The sequence below is a fragment of the Solea senegalensis genome, linkage group LG11 (genome assembly GCF_019176455.1).
Source record: "Solea senegalensis isolate Sse05_10M linkage group LG11, IFAPA_SoseM_1, whole genome shotgun sequence".
NCBI classification, from domain to species: Eukaryota; Metazoa; Chordata; class Actinopteri; order Pleuronectiformes; family Soleidae; genus Solea; species Solea senegalensis.
Window position 1 is genome coordinate 6,358,167 of NC_058031.1, and position 16,834 is coordinate 6,375,000.

The window sequence follows — 16,834 nt, forward strand, 5'->3', positions numbered from 1 at the left end:
GTAGTTGTGGGTAGTAGTTGTTGTGGTAGTGTGTGGGGTTGTGGTTGTAGTAGTGGGGAGTTGTGGTTGTAGTTGGGGTAGTGGGAGTTGTGGTTGTAGTAGTTGCCGTTGTGGTTGTAGTAGTGGGAGTTGTGGTAGTTGGGTTGTGGTTGTAGTAGTGGGAGTTGTGGTGGTAGTTGAGTTGTTGTAGTAGTAGTAGTGGGAGTTGTGGTTGTGGTAGTTGGGAGTTGTAGTAGTGGGGTTGTTGGTAGTGGAGTTGTGGTTGGTAGTGTTGTGGTTGTAGTAGTGTGGGTTGTGGTTGTAGTGGTGGGGGTTGTAGTTGTGGTGTTGTGGTTGTAGTAGTTGGGAGTAGTGTGGGAGTTGTGGTTGTAGTAGTGGGAGTTGTGGCAGAGTTTGTGGTTGTAGTAGTGGGAGTTGTGGTTGTAGTAGTTGAGTTGTGGTAGTAGTGGAGTTGCAGTAGTGGGAGTTGTGGTTGTAGTAGTTGGGGTTGTGGTTGTAGTAGTGGGAGTTGTGGTTGTAGTAGTGGGAGTTGTGGTTGCAGTTGGGGTTGTGGTTGTAGTAGTAGTTGTGGTTGTAGTAGTTGAGTTGTGGTTGTAGTAGTTGGGGTAGTGTGGTTGTAGTGGTGGGAGTCAGGTGGGAGTAGTTAGTGTGTAGTAGTGGAGTTGTGGTTGTAGTAGAGTGGGAGTTGTGTTGTGGGAGTTGTGGTTGTAGTGAGTTGTAGGGTTGTGGTTGTAGTGTGTGTGGTTGTAGTTGGGGTTGTGGTTGTAGTAGTTGGTGTAGTTGTGTGTTGTGGTAGCTGGGGTTGTGGTTGTTGGGGTTGTGGTTGTAGTAGTTTGTAGTAATTGTGTGTTGTAGTAGTTGTAGTAGTGTGTGGTTGTAGTGGTGTGGAGTTGGTTGTGGTAGTAGTGTGGAGTTGTGGTTGTGTGTAGTTGGGGTAGTGTGGGTTGTAGTAAGTTCTGAGTTGTGGTTGTAGTGTGTAGTGGTGGGAGTTGTGGTTGTAGTAGTGGAGCTGGGGTTGTGGTTGTTGGGGTTGTGGTTGTAGTGGGGTAATTGTAGTAGTGGGAGTTGTGGTTGTAGTAGTTGGGGTTGTGGTTGTAGTGTGTGAGTTGTGGTTGTAGTAGTGGGAGTTGTGGTTGTAGTGGTGGGGTTGTGTGTGGGGTTGTGGTTGTAGTTGTTAGGGAGTATTAGTTGGGAGTTGTGGTTGTGGTAGCTGGGGTTGTGGTTGTAGTAGTGGGAGTTGTAGTTGTGGTAGTTGGGGTTGTGGTTGTAGTAGTGGGAGTTGTGGTTGTAGTTGTGGGAGTTGTGGTTGTTGGAGTGGTTGTTGTGGTAGTTGGGGTTGTGGTTGTAGTGGGAGTTGTGGTTGTGGTAGTTGGGGTTGTGGTTGTACTAGTGGGAGTGGTGGTTGTTGTAGTGGGAGTTGTAGTTGTGGTAGTTGGTTGGTTGTGTAGTTGTGGTTGTTGTAGGTGTGTAGTGTTGTGTTGGGGTTGTGGTTGTAGTTGGGGAGGTTGTAGTTGGTTGTAGTAGTGGGAGTTGTGGTTATGGTTGTAGTAGTGGGAGTTGTGGTAGTCAGTTGTGGTTGTAGTAGTGGGAGTAGGTTGGGGTTGTGGTTGTGTAGTGGGAGTGGTAGTAGTGAGGTTGAGTGGGAGTTGTGGTAGTTGGGGTTGTGGTTGTAGTAGAGTTGAGTTGTGGTAGTTGGGGTTGTGGTTGTTGGAGTGGTTGTTGTGGTAGTTGGGGTTGTGGTTGTAGTAGTTGGGGTTGTGGTTGTAGTAGTGGGGTTGTGGTTGTAGTAGTGGAGTTGTGGTTGTTGGAGTGGTTGTTGTAGGTTAGTTGGGGTGCAGTTGGGGGGGGTTGTGGTTGTAGTTGGGGTTGTGGTTGTAGTAGTGGGAGTTGTGGTTGTTGTAGTGGGAGTTGTGGTTGTGGTTGTTGGGGTTGTGGGTGGTTGTGGGAGTTGTGGGAGTTGGTTGTTGTGGTTTGGTTGTGGTAGTTGGGGTTGTGTTGTAGTAGTGGGAGTTGTGGTTGTAGTCGGGGCAGTTGTGGTGGTACTAGCTGGGGTTGTGGTTGTAGTGGTGGGAGTTGTGGTTGTAGTAATGGGAATTGTGGCCATGATGGGAGTTGAGGTTGTGTTTATTGGAGTTTGCATGAGTGTTTTCAATTGGCTGAAGAAGGGACTGCTGCTCTGGTTACAAAATTTTCCATTAAAGTCATCCAGGTCCAGTGACCATACAACAGCTCCTCCAAAATTGTTTGCTCGGAGGTAACTGACCTGAGAAATGGAGGAGGACAACATGTTGACTAAATATCAAAATTTGTGATTGGCAAAGTTTTCACTTCAATTTTTAAATATTTTTTACCTTTGCATTGAGACTTTCTTCATTATCAAATCCAACCCACTGGTTTTCTGTGATGGCATATGGAACTCTCTGATCATTTATCAGCTTGATGGTAGCGCCATCGGTATAAAGACAGGTCTGAAAGAAATGTGTAACAATATAGATTTAAGCATGTGCTGTAATAGTTATTCAGTCCAAACATTAAGCAAAATTGTGTCTCACTTCACTCATGATCAAGTATGGCCACAGGTCTGCTTTAGGGGTAATACACACAAGTACTGTTGCTAACTTGATTCATAGTTATAGTTCAAATTACAACTCATAGCTGCATAACAAGTGAACATTTCTTTCTGTGGATTTTGACTCTTGATCGATCATTAGTATCTCAATTACTATCTCAATGCTGTGATGGAACTTTGTGGAAAGTCTTGCATCAACGGATACAAATTTCCTCTATTTTGCTCTGACCCACAAAACATTTTGGCCAATCAAGACGTAGATGTAAGTTAAGTATTATGTTACTGTTCGCTAAGGCTATGGATATTGTACAGTCACAACTCATTGTTAGAGATAACCCCTCTGGCATTTTACCAATGCATTCCTAAATCGGTATCCAGATCACCACCAAAATATAATGTTCTTTTCATTGGACCATGACCTACATCTCCTTGAATTTTCATCCAAATCCGCCCTTTATATTTTAAGTTATGCTGCTAAAAATCAAACTCCCGAAAACATGACCGCATTGGTGTAAGTAAGAATATCATGAGAGGTTACCTCATAATAAGCCCAGAATCCATCTTCACCAGTGTAGCAGCCTTCTTCACCAGGACCGTTGGCAGGTGCTCCAACAACAGTAGATGCAGAGGAGAGGTTGAAAGCTCGCCCATATGCTGCTATTCCCAAATTCAACTGTTCAGCAGATGCTCCTTGTTCCAACCAATATTGCATGGCAGAGTCCTAACATGTGGGACAAAACAATAAGGATTAAAAGGCATCTCTTGACAGATCAAGTAGTTTATGTGTGAATTCTGGTATTTACAGTGTTAGAGTAAATGTGGTCTCCAGTGTCTTTGGATCCCTTGTATAAAGGGCTGTGATGTCCTGTGACACTCTCCCAGGGGCCATGAAAATCAAATGTCAGCACATTAATGAAGTCCAGGTGCCTGATAAAATGTAGAGAAGAACATGTTAACCAAACATTCAGATTGCCAGTCCTAGGTATAAAGTGAAGAACTGCAACATCAAATTCAATTTTACTTTGCAATTAGTCCGACTTCATAACTGGCATCGATGATGTCTTTCTCAGCGGAGACACTAGCCGTTAGCATCAATTTGCTGAACGTTCCTAACAATGGATCAGTTGCAAACATTTCTTTGAGCTCCTACAAAGCAAAGAAGCAAGGCTCAGTTTGTCGAGTTCAAAATCTTATACGAACATGGAGCACATTGTATATTTCCAAGAGAGGAAGAGGAGAGGGTCTGACCTTGCACAACAGTGTGAATTTCTGCTTGTTCCCTGTTTGGCTTCCAGGGAAACGCCAGTCCAGGTTAAGCCCATCAAAACCATATTCTCTCAGTTTTGTCACAGCAGACAGGGCAAATGATAATCTGCTCAGTTGTGATGACACCATTGTTCTGAATCTGGAAAACATTTAAACAGTGCTCTCAACGTCCACATAATAACAGTAATATTAAAAAGCAATCACTTGCTGCATTAGTCTGCTACAATACAAGAAAATCCAGCAGTAGACACAAGTAGAAAAGTACAGTTGAGGCAAACATGCATTGCAGACAACTAGTGAGTGTTTGAGCATAATTACGTTACTTTTGCAGCAAACCAATTTAGATTATTTTTGAACTATGAACAACAATAGTCTATCTATCTTTCTAACCATGTACTGTACAATCCCATTACCTGAAAAGTATGGAAAACTAAAATTTGTTGAAGTTTTATTTAACAGATAAAGGTGCAAAGAAGGGGGGAGGGTTTCGGTTAGGTGTGTTGTAGCAGGGAAGGACCAGAATTGAGAGACCCTGCCATATGTTTGTTGTCAGTGACACCTAAAATGTTTTCTTTGTCGCTTTTTCCGTGAAGTAAATGTTCAAGTGAATTATCAAATTACAGATTTACATTTTATTGTATTTTTAGAAAGTGCCCTTACCACTGGGGATAGGGTAGATCAATTCTAACAAAAACACCTTAATATTCTAGTATGTGACTTACTTTTCCGTGTTGAAGGTTATGCCACCAACTGCGAGGAGTGTTTTGAGCGCTGGATTTCTGTGGGAAATACAGTAATGAAGTGACATATACAAAACATACATACACAACTGAACACTATTCTAAGAATATTGAGAAGCTAAAGGTCTGACCTGCTCTTGAGTTCATTAAATTCCTCATAACGTTGAATGTCAGATGCTTTCATCGGGGCCAACTCATTTGCACTACTAATATCAGCAAAGGCAAAGATCAGATGCGTGCATTTGTCAGGATCGATGTCTGAAATTGTGAACTTTCCGTCTGCAGCTCGGTTTTCAGCCAAGCTGTTGTAGTAACAAATCAGTTTGGAGGAAGAGGCTGTAACATGAGAAATAAAAACAACTTTCTTTTTAAATTGACTGAAATGGTTTCAGCAATAGTTAATGCAAAGAAGGATTTAACCCATACCCAAATAATGTTTCCAACATTTCCAAACTTTTTAACATTTCAATCTTTATTGAAGAATGTAAACTGTAATTAATGTTATAAACTCACCAAAGCTGGCAATGATCAGGAGGAAACCTTCAAAGTTAAAGAGTTTGTCAGTATGAGATTGAAAATAGTGTGTGTTTTGGTTCACCTGAATAATATATATCTTGTGAGGCCTTACCTGCGGTCAGTATTGGCTTAGACATGTTTTTACTTTCTGGATAGAAAAAGAAGAAACAAAAAAAAAAACATTATTGTGGTATGACAAAATACAAACATGATTTCAAGTCATCTCGGAATTCTCTATTCTATTTCAATATCCACACTATTTTATATCTTTTAAATATTTTCACAAGTTGTTGCCATAAGTATTTTTCTTGTAAAACAAATACATGTTTTAAATTGTCTTTGGTTTTATTACTAAATACTAATAAAATACACATTTTATGTTATATTTCCCTGTATTATTACCTCATCGGACAAATACATGTGTTTATGTTACCTTTCATTTTTAGTAGTTATTTGTATCAAGTTTTTATGTAACCTTTGGCCCTAACGCTTGCCAATGAAATAGCTTACGGTCAACATTCTTGTAAAATAAAATACACATATTTTATGACATCTTTCATTCTATTAGTGAAGTCTATAAAATGAAATACAGGCTTTTAGGTTACCTTTCGTTTTAGTTGTCATTTCACAACTGTAATACATTCAAGGCAACCGGAAGTAGTCACACGACAGATTGGGTAGGACAGGTGACGCTGCAGGACAGGTGGCACTGTCCTACCTGAGCTCAACTCGTTTTCTAAACATGCTAAAGACACAACAAGTGCGACTGGGAGAGTCTTGCATGCACTGGCATGAACTCGACTGACAACTAAATGGAAAAGGAAACAAATAAGCTCGGATCACAGCACACGTAAGGCGCGTGACCTCATTCTTCGCTTACGATGTCATTACTTTACTATACACTGTAATCTGTACTTATGTACACACTGGATAAAATACGGGTTAAAATACCTGTGACCTGTACCCATAGGAAATGTGAGTTTGAGCCCAGGTCTCAGATCAGGCCTCAGGCCCATCTCACACTGGATTTGGACTATTTGGAGTTTTATCTACTGTACCTCAGAATATGATTGACAGACAAACACAGGTTTGGAGTACAGCTGTCTTCATACAACAGGGTTAGCCAGATAACTTATGATGTGTAAGAAATGCTGCACAGCAGGATGGTTCACATTGCTCGGCGTTGTGGCAATATTTAATTGATGTCAGCTTTGTCACTTCGTCGTACGTAGGGAAATAATATAAAGAAATAGTTTTCTATTTATTTATTTTCCATTTTTAAAAGGTTAAAATTAAGAGATGTACATGCCATTTTACAATGGCACAAAATGAAACCCTTGAGACACGTTTCTGTAATTAGATTAAATATAAACAGATTACAAGAAACCTATAATAATGAGGCTTTCAAACAGTGAAAAGGACACAGAGACACAGATAAAGTATCACTTTAACCACAGTTGTATACATGTACTGTATGAATTGGATTAGAGAAAACACAAAAACTAACAGTCACTATGGATAATAATTACAATAAGTTCCTGATATTAAAAGATTTAATGTTGCTCTTGAGTTAAAGCTGAAGAAACTATTTCATGTTGCTTTTGAGCCCCATGTTTTCAATTTAAATCTGTAGTTTTTACAGTTCTGGATTGAACAAAAAAGCTCTTGCATGGATATCAGGTTCTTTTATCTTTTCACACATCACACCTCTGAGAACTAAACAAGTTGTTACACCATGCTTATAGTAAGGTTAGATCAAATAATTACCTATGTCATGCAGCAACACTTACTATCTTGACTATCTAGTTAGGTTAGTGAACTAAAGAGTGGTAGCAGGTAACAGCAACGGCTAAATCTGTGCAAATGTGATACATTTTAAAAGCAAAATGGGTACTTACAGAGGTGAAGATGGAAGGAAGGAAGCATATACCGTCTCTACTGTCACAGATGAATGCTTGAGCGTTTTCTTGTTAATTGAATATGTAGCTTTTAGGGTGTGGTAGTTAAATGGGGCGTGAGTAATAGTGTTGTAATGTCCAAAGTAATTATACACTTACAAAAAAGGCAGAGACAAAAGGAGAAAGTTAACCAATATACAACATTTGCATATATATATATATATATATATATGTATGAGGATGTATGGAAGCTGATGTTGAACTGAATACATTGTGATGAAGTGTCTGAAATCCTGTTCCCAGTTAATTTGAAGTGTAAGTCCAAGTCAACTTTAAGGGTCAAACCTTTTACATGCATTACATCCAATGCATTTGGTGTTTGTTTGATTTTACACATTTTCAAAAGTTATGTCTTTTGTGAACTCACTCCACTTTCAAGTCCTCATTTTTTGGGAATCTCTCCAAATATTCTTTCCTCGGGGCAATAATAACTGGCATTTCCAGTCAAGCTTACATTACAGTCCTTTCATGATCTTTGCAGGGGAAAATCTCTGTGACATAACAAGCCAAAAAATACACTTGTTGACACCAACAAGTGTCTCAAGATTTTCTTTCTACTTTCTACAATGACAATAACGATTTTCTGATTCTGATTCTGACCAGTATGTCACCATGTCATAATCTACTGTAACATACAGCATAGTGTACGTACAAAACGTGATAAAAATAGCAATAAATGGGCGCACAACAAAGCAATTGGGACCAATGACCAACAGTGTCATCCTCGCGTAATGCTCATCTAATTATACAGTGTAAACAAAACCAGTAAGAACACACCCACAATAACTGTTAACCCGGAAAACAAAGAAAGTTTTTATTGTCATGTGGTGACACAAATCATGTCGCAAACCAACGCACAAATAGGACACACCCCCATCGACAGTAAGTAAGAAACGCCTACCTACCTGTCATTATTTCTGTACACCAAATCTGTGCTAAAAAAATGTGCAGCCTTTTTTGTTGTCACTACATTTGGGCAGACTGACCACTGACCAGTTAAATGGGTGTTTCTGTCATACATTGACTTGTGTTTTATAAAGCAATGAGGAACATTCAGTACCAAAGAGTTCATTCTTGTAATTAATTTCAGTCACCAAGTTTATCTCTTATTTATGATTGACTTCATGTGTCACAACTGGAAAAGTTTACAAACAATACAACAAGAACAAAACTGAAAACAAGAGCACACTGCTCGTGGCTTATTTCGCTTTCCAAGTTACTCACATGTTCCATTGTAATAACTATAGAAGACGCTGGTGAAGCTCACCATGATATTTCTTATCGGGGATATGGATGACAAAGTATGTACGTTTAACAAAACAGTTCATATGTCCTGAATTATTAGATCAGGATCCATAAAAGCATCATATTGATTAGTACAGGGTTTCTCAATCTTGAGTCTGGGGACTCACTGCCCTGCATGTTTTAGATGTTTCCCCTGCTCCAACACACCTGATTCAAATCAGTGAGCTGTTGATGAGCTGCAGTGGCTTGTTGATGAGCTGACCATTTGAATCAGGTTGGAGCAGGGGAAACATCTAAAACATACAGGGTTTACATCAGCTGTAAAAGCTCTGGATTGTCAAAGTCACCCCACGTCTCACCTCAGACCTCAAAATGGACACGTGCCAAGAGTTTCAGCCAATATGAACTGATGTCTTTGTCCATCAGTTTTATATTGAAGTTATACGTTTGTGTGCGAAAGCAGCATCAGGCGAACATTGTTCCAGACAGAGTAAGTAAATAAACTCTCTCTTTGTTACGATTGATAGGAGTCATACATCTCATCTGCTCCTCTATTTCTGAAACTGAATCTTTACTATTCATGACATATCTAGAAGATACATTCAAGTGAAGGAAATATTCTTGTGCAGTTTAAGACAAATTCACAGGTCCACACTAATCCACCTCGACAGTCTTCTTCTGATTAGCACTACTTCTTTATAGGCCACTGTTTTAGCGTTGAACTCTGTGTTGTCTGCTTGATGGTAACACCTCATAATGACATAATGAGTGCAAAACATGGGAGGGAACGCAGAGGAATCTCTTTGCATTTAAGTTTTGTTTCAGCCTACACCCTTTTCAGTTTACAACTGACATGTTATACCTAGAATCTTCTGGAGCCACTGTCCCAGTTTGTGGGTCACAGCCTCCAGGGCTCCAATTACCACAGGCACCATTGTTGCCTTCACTCCCCACTTCTTTTCTAGCTCCTCTCTCATATCTTGGTATTTCTTTCTTATTGATGTTACTTTTTGTTTACTTATGGCTTCCTCCTGTTGTTTGTCAACCAAAACTATTTCCATTTTGTTAGCCATCACTACTTAGTCAGTCTTGATCTTGAAGTCCCAAAGGATCTTTGCTCATTATCAACCATGCTAGGAGTTGTTGTCCAGCTTGGTCCATCCAGGGGCATAGAGACAATTATCGACTCACACACTTTAGAGTGTCCAATTTGCCTAATCCCCAAATCTGCATGTTTTTGGACCCTGGAGAACCCGGAGAAAACCCCCCTACACACACACACACAGGGAGAACATGCAAACTCCATGCAGAAAGGCCTGAAGATTTGATCTACTTTTGCAAGGGTAAACCTGAACGGAGAAGAAGAAGACAAACACCTGCTGGTTTGATTAAAACAGGTCTTGTAATGCAGGTTACACCAGGCGTTTTCTGATCAGCACAAATTATACATTGCCCTGGTTTGGGTGTACTCAGTAGAACAAGTTACCCTGTTCTGTGACACTGCTTTTGTACGCCTCGTATTCGACTCATCGTATTAGGAGTGGCACTCAGTTTTTAGCCCATCTGCTTCAAGGTTTGATGTGTTTCAGAGATGGTCTCCTTTACATCTTGGTTATAACAAGTGCTTATTTGAGTTATTGCCTTGCCTTTCTGTCATCTCAAACAAAATGTTGACAGAAACAAAAACAAGGCATTTTGTCCCAGAGAATCTGCCACTCAGTGGATATTTTCTTTTTACTTCAGACCGTTCTCTGTGAACTCTAGGTTGTTCTTAAATTCCTGTGCGAATCAGCCTTTTCTGAGATATTTGGCTGACACCAAGAACCGTGACATATTCAAAGTCACTTAAATCATCCATGGCATTTGAAGTGGTAATGCAAATGTTGTGATCATGCTAAACCAAAATGTGTGAGCACTGGTGTGGTCTGGTGTGCTTAAGATAAGAACTTGAGCACTTACATGGGTGTACATTCGAAGGGGGTACTTCCATAGATTTGTAGCTTTCATTGTCTTTTTCATTGATTTTCACGGCCAATAGTATTTCCAAAAAAAATAGAATAGAATTTTATATAAATAGGGACAATACAAATTATGCAACTGATGTGCATTACGTAGAGTTCCTTTTCTTTTTACAACTCTTGTCCCTAGCTGGAAACTACACAACACATTAAAATGTAAATGCATACAACTACAAGCTAAATTACATGACACACAATTACAATTGTCAAATGATGACTATAAAACCTAGTTAGTACATAAAATGTGATCAAATTTGCTGAAACTACACTTGACACAAAAGCAGTACACCAAAACACAACTTGCAAGTCAAATAAACCTAATATATCTAAAACAATCACTGGGTTTGTTGTTAACAGTTTTGTAATCTTGTAAAGATAGATTGTGGGTTTGGTCAAATTTGTGTCATAGAACACAGAGTAGCTCTCTGTGCCTCAGATGTTTGGACTGATGTGTTGAGTTTAGTCCATTGCTGTCGTTTTAGCTCTGCTTTTTAATCATATGGTAACGTATTGGGAGTTGCATTCAGATTGAAACTTTTCTTCCACAAAAATTGCACTGATGTTTTCATGACAAAGCTCGCAAGAAAACCATATAATCATTCAGACTATATTAAGCTCAAATTCTCCGTTTCATCAACACTGTGTGGTTTCTTCCGATTGGATCCAGAGTGGCCCCAAAACACAGGCACGTGTTCGCATTTTCATTCACGTGTTTCCTAATCTTAACTACAGAGACTCCGTCATCACCCCTGGTTCACGAGGGTAAATGTTCCTTAGAGCAGCAGGTGCAATGGGTGTGTTACAAGGAAAAACACATACCATTCTTTTGATGAGTAATTGGGGACATCTTGCTCACTGGGTGTGATTTAGGACATACTTTTGCGGAGGTATAATTAAGGACATTCTTTTTTTTAATTGCCATGCCATTTCATCTAATTGTACACTATGACCTGTTATTAAATCATAAAGGCACCTAGAACGTCAGAGAGACGTGCATGGCATAATCTATTGTCTTTGTCTAGTATTCAGTCATGCAAACTCTCACATGTCAAACCTTTTGACAGCCCTATAAGAGGAGAAAACAGGAGGGCAGAAGAGGGGATTGATAGTTGAAGTTAACCTACTTAATGGACTTCAGAACCTGTAGTGCTTCGTGAGAGCATTTGACCCAGTATTTATATGGCAAGGAAAGCTATGAGGTCATCCATGGTGCCACAAGCTCAAGTGGTACCAAAGATTTAATTCTTGCAATTTATTTCAGACACCAAGTTAACTCTTCTTTATCTTGTGGTTTATAATTGTTGCTTCTCACATGTTATAACTATACAATGTGACACTCACCGTGACATTTCTTACCGGGAGGTATGGATGACAAAGTATATGTAGGTTTGGCCAGCTCTAACACACCTGATTGAAATCAGTGGCTCGTTATCAGGCTTCTGCAGTGGCTTGTTGATGAGGTGAGCACATGTAAACATGCAGGATTACATCAGTTTACAGCCTGTAATCACCTCAGACCTCAACTTGGACACATGTGCCAATAGTTTCAGGCTTTCATGTCTTTTTCCAAGTTGGGCTAATTTTTATGTGAAAGTTATACTTTTTCTTTGCTCAAAAGCAGCATCAGGCCAAGTAAATTCACTCTCCGCAGAATTCTGCTCCCCAGAAACGTTTTGTTAGGATTGATCGGAGTCATAAATCTCATCTGCGCCTCTATTTCTGAAACTTAAGATCCTCACTATTTATGACATAGACATTGATCAGATATGTGTTTTATATTCAAATGAAGGGAATATTCCTGAGCAGTTCAAATTCACAGGTCCACTCTTACTCAACAGTCTTCATATTTTCATCTCACAGAAGTTGACAAAGCGAAATAAATTAAATTTCACACAAGTTCCTACTCTTTAACTGTCTATTTTGGAACAATAAGTTAACCCCACTCCCGTAGTTCAAGGAAAACATTCAGGGTGTAACTAGTAAGAGGGTAGAAATGTAATGTGCTAACCATTTGAATGTTTTCATAATTATTTTAATGTAAAAATTGCTTTAAGGGAGCTGACATGCGGCATTGTGTTTTTACAGCATCCTGATTGGACAAACCAGCCAGAAGTGGAAGCTTAGTTTACAAAATAAGAAGAGCAATATCTTTTATGATATATGATAGTAATATAGTTCCCTGATGTTGAGTCTAGTGATTTTTACAATGCGATTTCTCACACTACATTGTTGTTTTTGTTCTTTTTCATTAGGGATAGTACCTGGTAGCTGGTACTTCTTTTAGTATCTGGTCTGGCGAAGTTCCAATCGACTAAAATGTGATGTTGACAGACTGCCGGTCAGAGAGTGACGTCACTGGAAGAGTCATGAGTGTGACGTCTGACACAAGAATCAAACTGAACGATGCCGAACTGGAGATCAGGTAAAAAAAAAACAGTCATAACCGCATCACAACCTGAATCACAAACGTATTTTAGGTCAGTCTGTGCTATGACGACCTTGCCCACATTGAAGAGGGTACTACAGTAATGGAAAACGATACTAGCAGATTAGAGCCGCGCTGTGCTGTGCTAGAATTGTATCGTGAAAAAAGGCGCCATAAATTAAAATCAAAATAATATTGCAATAAGGAGAATTGTTCCTCTTGCATCGCCAGGTTGCACCCGGAACCTCTGTCCTTGCAGTATGTGTGACCTTGCTAAGTGAATGGGAACATTCTAAGAAGTGTGTGATAATGTGTAATTAGTAGTGACTCAAACTGCCAGAATCAGGCACAGCAGGTTTAAAAGTGATACCACACTGAAGTTCAGTTAAAAAATATATAATCACTTAAAGCAATTATCACTTAATAATCTTGGCAAAGAATTAATAATATGAGTAAAATAAGGATTTTAACCAACCTAACACTGAGCCCAGGAATGACCACGAAATGCTGGAAGTGAAATAAATGCAGAGAGTGATGAAATGACTCTTTCTGACCTGCATTTTGAGGTAGAAAACCCAAACACCAGAGACACAGGACACATTAACTGTCGAGCTGAGTATTCGACTGGAATCCCAGATTGTTAAACTTTGTTCAGTAGAGATGCCAGTGCTCTACCTGCTGACTCATCATGCACATTACATCTTTATTTCTACTCATCAGTAGCAGTAAAACCATAATTAAAACTAGTGTTTTTGTTTAAAACAAATGATCTGTGTTGTGCCAACAGCACATTTGCAATGTCGTTACACAACCATAATAAAAAATGCTTGTGTTATTGATGCAGCCTCCCCACGGCACTTATGTGCAGGATAAGGTTGTATAATAAGGAGTAAAATGAGGAACAAATAAGCTTTTCCTTATACCACATTTTCACCTCTTAACCATGTCTAAGCTGTTAAAGCCTAAATGTGTACTGTTAGCTGTACAATAGTGTAAAAAAAAGGTCAAATGTATATTTGAATTAATAATGAACTGAATCATTTATTAAATTCTTGTTAAATGCCTGTCAAATGTCAACATTAGGTTGACTCATGGGATGTTTAGGAAGTGTGATAACAAGAGCTTAAATACATTTTGCAGTGTATTCAATTATATTGATACATTTATAGACATGTGGAGTTATAATATACTGTCTATGCATTTGCTTTTTCCATCATTGCTATTAATTACAGTATGTTGAATTGATAAAAATGTGCAAACGTCTAGGGCCAATCACAGCAATTGCAGCTTTCACGAAAAACTAAATTAGCTGGACAATGCTGGACCCAGGTGATGCCGTTGGCACAGCTGTAAAAAGAGCCAGGGGCATCACTTTTTGCATAAATGCCACCAGCCCTTGTAGCACAGAAGTTGTCAGCTGCAGGTTGTGGTTGTGGTTGTGGTTGTGGCTGTGGTTGTGGCTGTGGCTGTGGTTGTGGCTGTGGTCGAGGTGTAGATGGAGTCACTACAGATGGTAAAGTTCCTCCTGTGGGAAGGGGAGGAAGGTCTGGAGAAATAGAAGAAACTCTTTAGTTGTCGGTAGATTCAAAGTAGAATCAATTGTTGCAACAAAATACTTTAAGCTTGCAAACTTGTTGTCTTCTTACCAGAAGCCAAAAGAGTGCGAAGATGGCTGATCAGGGGGTAATTTCCTTGTCGACAGAACTGTCCATTAAAGTCATCCAGATCCAGAGCCCAAACAAAGGCTCCTCCAAATCCATTGGTTTTCATGTAACTTACCTAAAAAAAAAATTAACAACCAGTCTTGGTACATTACTATATCTACTATATATTATATCTTTAACTTGACTTTTGTATACACACACACGTCAGACTACCTTAGTGTTAAAACTTTCCCTGTTGTCATATCCAGCCCACTCCTTTTGTTTGGTGGCATAGGGAACTTTCTGGTCCTCAATCATGTGTACACTGGCCCCTTGAAGGAAGGAGCAAATCTGAAAATAAATGAATAAAATAAAATAAAATATAGACTGAGAGTTAAATGCAACAAATAGCTGCCAATTTTACCTCATAATAGGACCAGAAACCAGCCTCCCTGGTAAAAGCAGCGGCAGCTCCAGGGCCAGATGCTGGCGCTCCAACCCCACTGGATTCAGTGGACAGTTTAAATGTCCGTCCATATGTAGCAAATCCCATATTTAGCTTTTCTGCAGGTGTTCCCTTGTCCCGCCAATACCTCATGGCAAAGTCCTGAAATTAAGATGCAAAAACATTGACATAAAATCAAGTTTTAGTCTAAATTTAGTGCAAATTGTAACCATATTCCTGAAGAACTGAATGAAAAATCACTCTACGTACAGTGTTTAGGTAAACATTGTCACCGGTGTCATGGGACCCTTTGTATAACGCGCTGTGATGTCCTGTGACAGTTTCCCAGGATCCGTGTAAATCGTATGTCATCACATTAATAAAATCCAAGTACCTGATGAGAAAAGGAGATCAGGTTCCCAAAGACACGTCAACAGTTCATCACTGGAATAATGTGAATTATGACTAACACCTCGGTTTACTTTGCAATCTCAGCGATTTCATAACCAGCATCGATGGTTCCTTTCCCAGCTGACACGGCTGCAGAGACGATCAATCTTGGTTTGCCAGTTGCCGTGCTTTCAGCCTCATAGGCCTCAAGGAGTTCCTGTACAAAAGTGACCAGAAGTCATCAAAGTGACCTCATGAATGTTAAACAGAGGCTGAACGTGAGAAAAGTCGTTCTAATTTTAGTACTGACCTTGCATAACACAGTGAATCTCTGCTTGTCCTCCAGAGGGCTTCCTCTTGCAGCCGGATATTCCCAGTCCAGGTCCAGTCCATCGAAACTAAATTTTCTCAGTAGTTTGATAGACGACTGGATAAATGTATTCCTGTTCGCTTGTGTTGACACCATCCTAGTAAATCTGGATTGTGTTTGGAGGGTAAAAAAAGAAATGCTCTGAAGGAGACATGATACTAGAACTTCATCAGTTGTTTAACGAGCAAATATCTCACTTTTGCGTTCCAAAGTTCCAGCCGCCAACTGCCAACAGTGTTTTAAGATTTGGATTCCTGTGGGATACATGGAGCTTAGATAATATGGAACTTAAATAGGCTGCAGTTTCTTATCTTTCCATTGCAATTTACAACAAATGGCCAAGAATATTGCACCAACCTCTGTTTGAGTCCATTAAATGATTTATAGAGTTCCTCATCGTTCCATTCTATGGTGGCCAACTCATTTGCCTCGTTAATACCAGCAAAGGCGTAGATCAGGTGGGTACACAGCAGTGGATCAACATTTGATGGCATATATTTCCCATTGCCAGGTCTGTACTGGGACCAGTTAGTGAAATAACACACCAGTCTGGTGGTTGACACTAAATGTAGAAGATAGCTTTTAGTTGTTGTTTGTTGTTGTTTTTTGTCATTTGTAAAATAAATTAGTTAATAAGACTGTAATCTATGAACTTACCCAAACTACCAAGGCAAAGACAGAGACCTATTCACGTTACAGATATAGTCATTAATATTATGTGACATGAGATGAACACCATAAAACAACAGGACAGTCTTTTATTATGCCTTACCTGCTATTAGAATGTGTTTGTTCATGGTGAATGTGCTTGGCTGAGCCCCGGCAATCTCAGTCACACTGTTGAAATTTATACACATCATGTTAACCATTAACCGGGAACAAACGCGGCATCAAAATTTAGGCCACAAAGCTGTTGCTTCATCCAAGAAAGTCAATAATAGGAGATTAACTAAAGACCCTTGAACTCACAGACAAAAACTACAGCAACCCAAAACTGTTTGACAGCACAAAGGTGTGTTTTTGTCTGATCTCAGTGAATAATCCATAATGCTGTATGACAGACAAACAGTGGAAAAGCAGAGGGGTCGCGTCTTTTCAATTTCAGAAGCTGTAGCCGTAGCTGTCATGTGATCGACCCTGACTCTCAGTCCTTGCAGAAAAAGAGTGGTGTGATGTTTAAAGAAGTCCTAAAAGGGCATTTTCTTACATTTTGGTTGTGCTTGTGTAGTGTTTTCTTTACTGTATATGT

General features: G+C 39.5%; 1 protein-coding gene across 1 annotated transcript; it reads right to left on the minus strand.

The window, feature by feature from the left end:
• Positions 1-13,758: 13,758 nt before the first annotated feature.
• LOC122777754 (acidic mammalian chitinase-like) lies at positions 13,759-16,401 on the minus strand. The gene is given in 13 exon segments (XM_044039198.1): positions 13,759-14,171; positions 14,173-14,218; positions 14,221-14,283; positions 14,384-14,516; positions 14,615-14,731; positions 14,805-14,987; positions 15,096-15,219; positions 15,308-15,432; positions 15,526-15,691; positions 15,783-15,839; positions 15,943-16,147; positions 16,243-16,269; positions 16,358-16,401. Coding segments are annotated over 13 exon segments (1,443 nt in total). The 5' UTR covers positions 16,383-16,401; the 3' UTR covers positions 13,759-13,999.
• Positions 16,402-16,834: the final 433 nt, after the last annotated feature.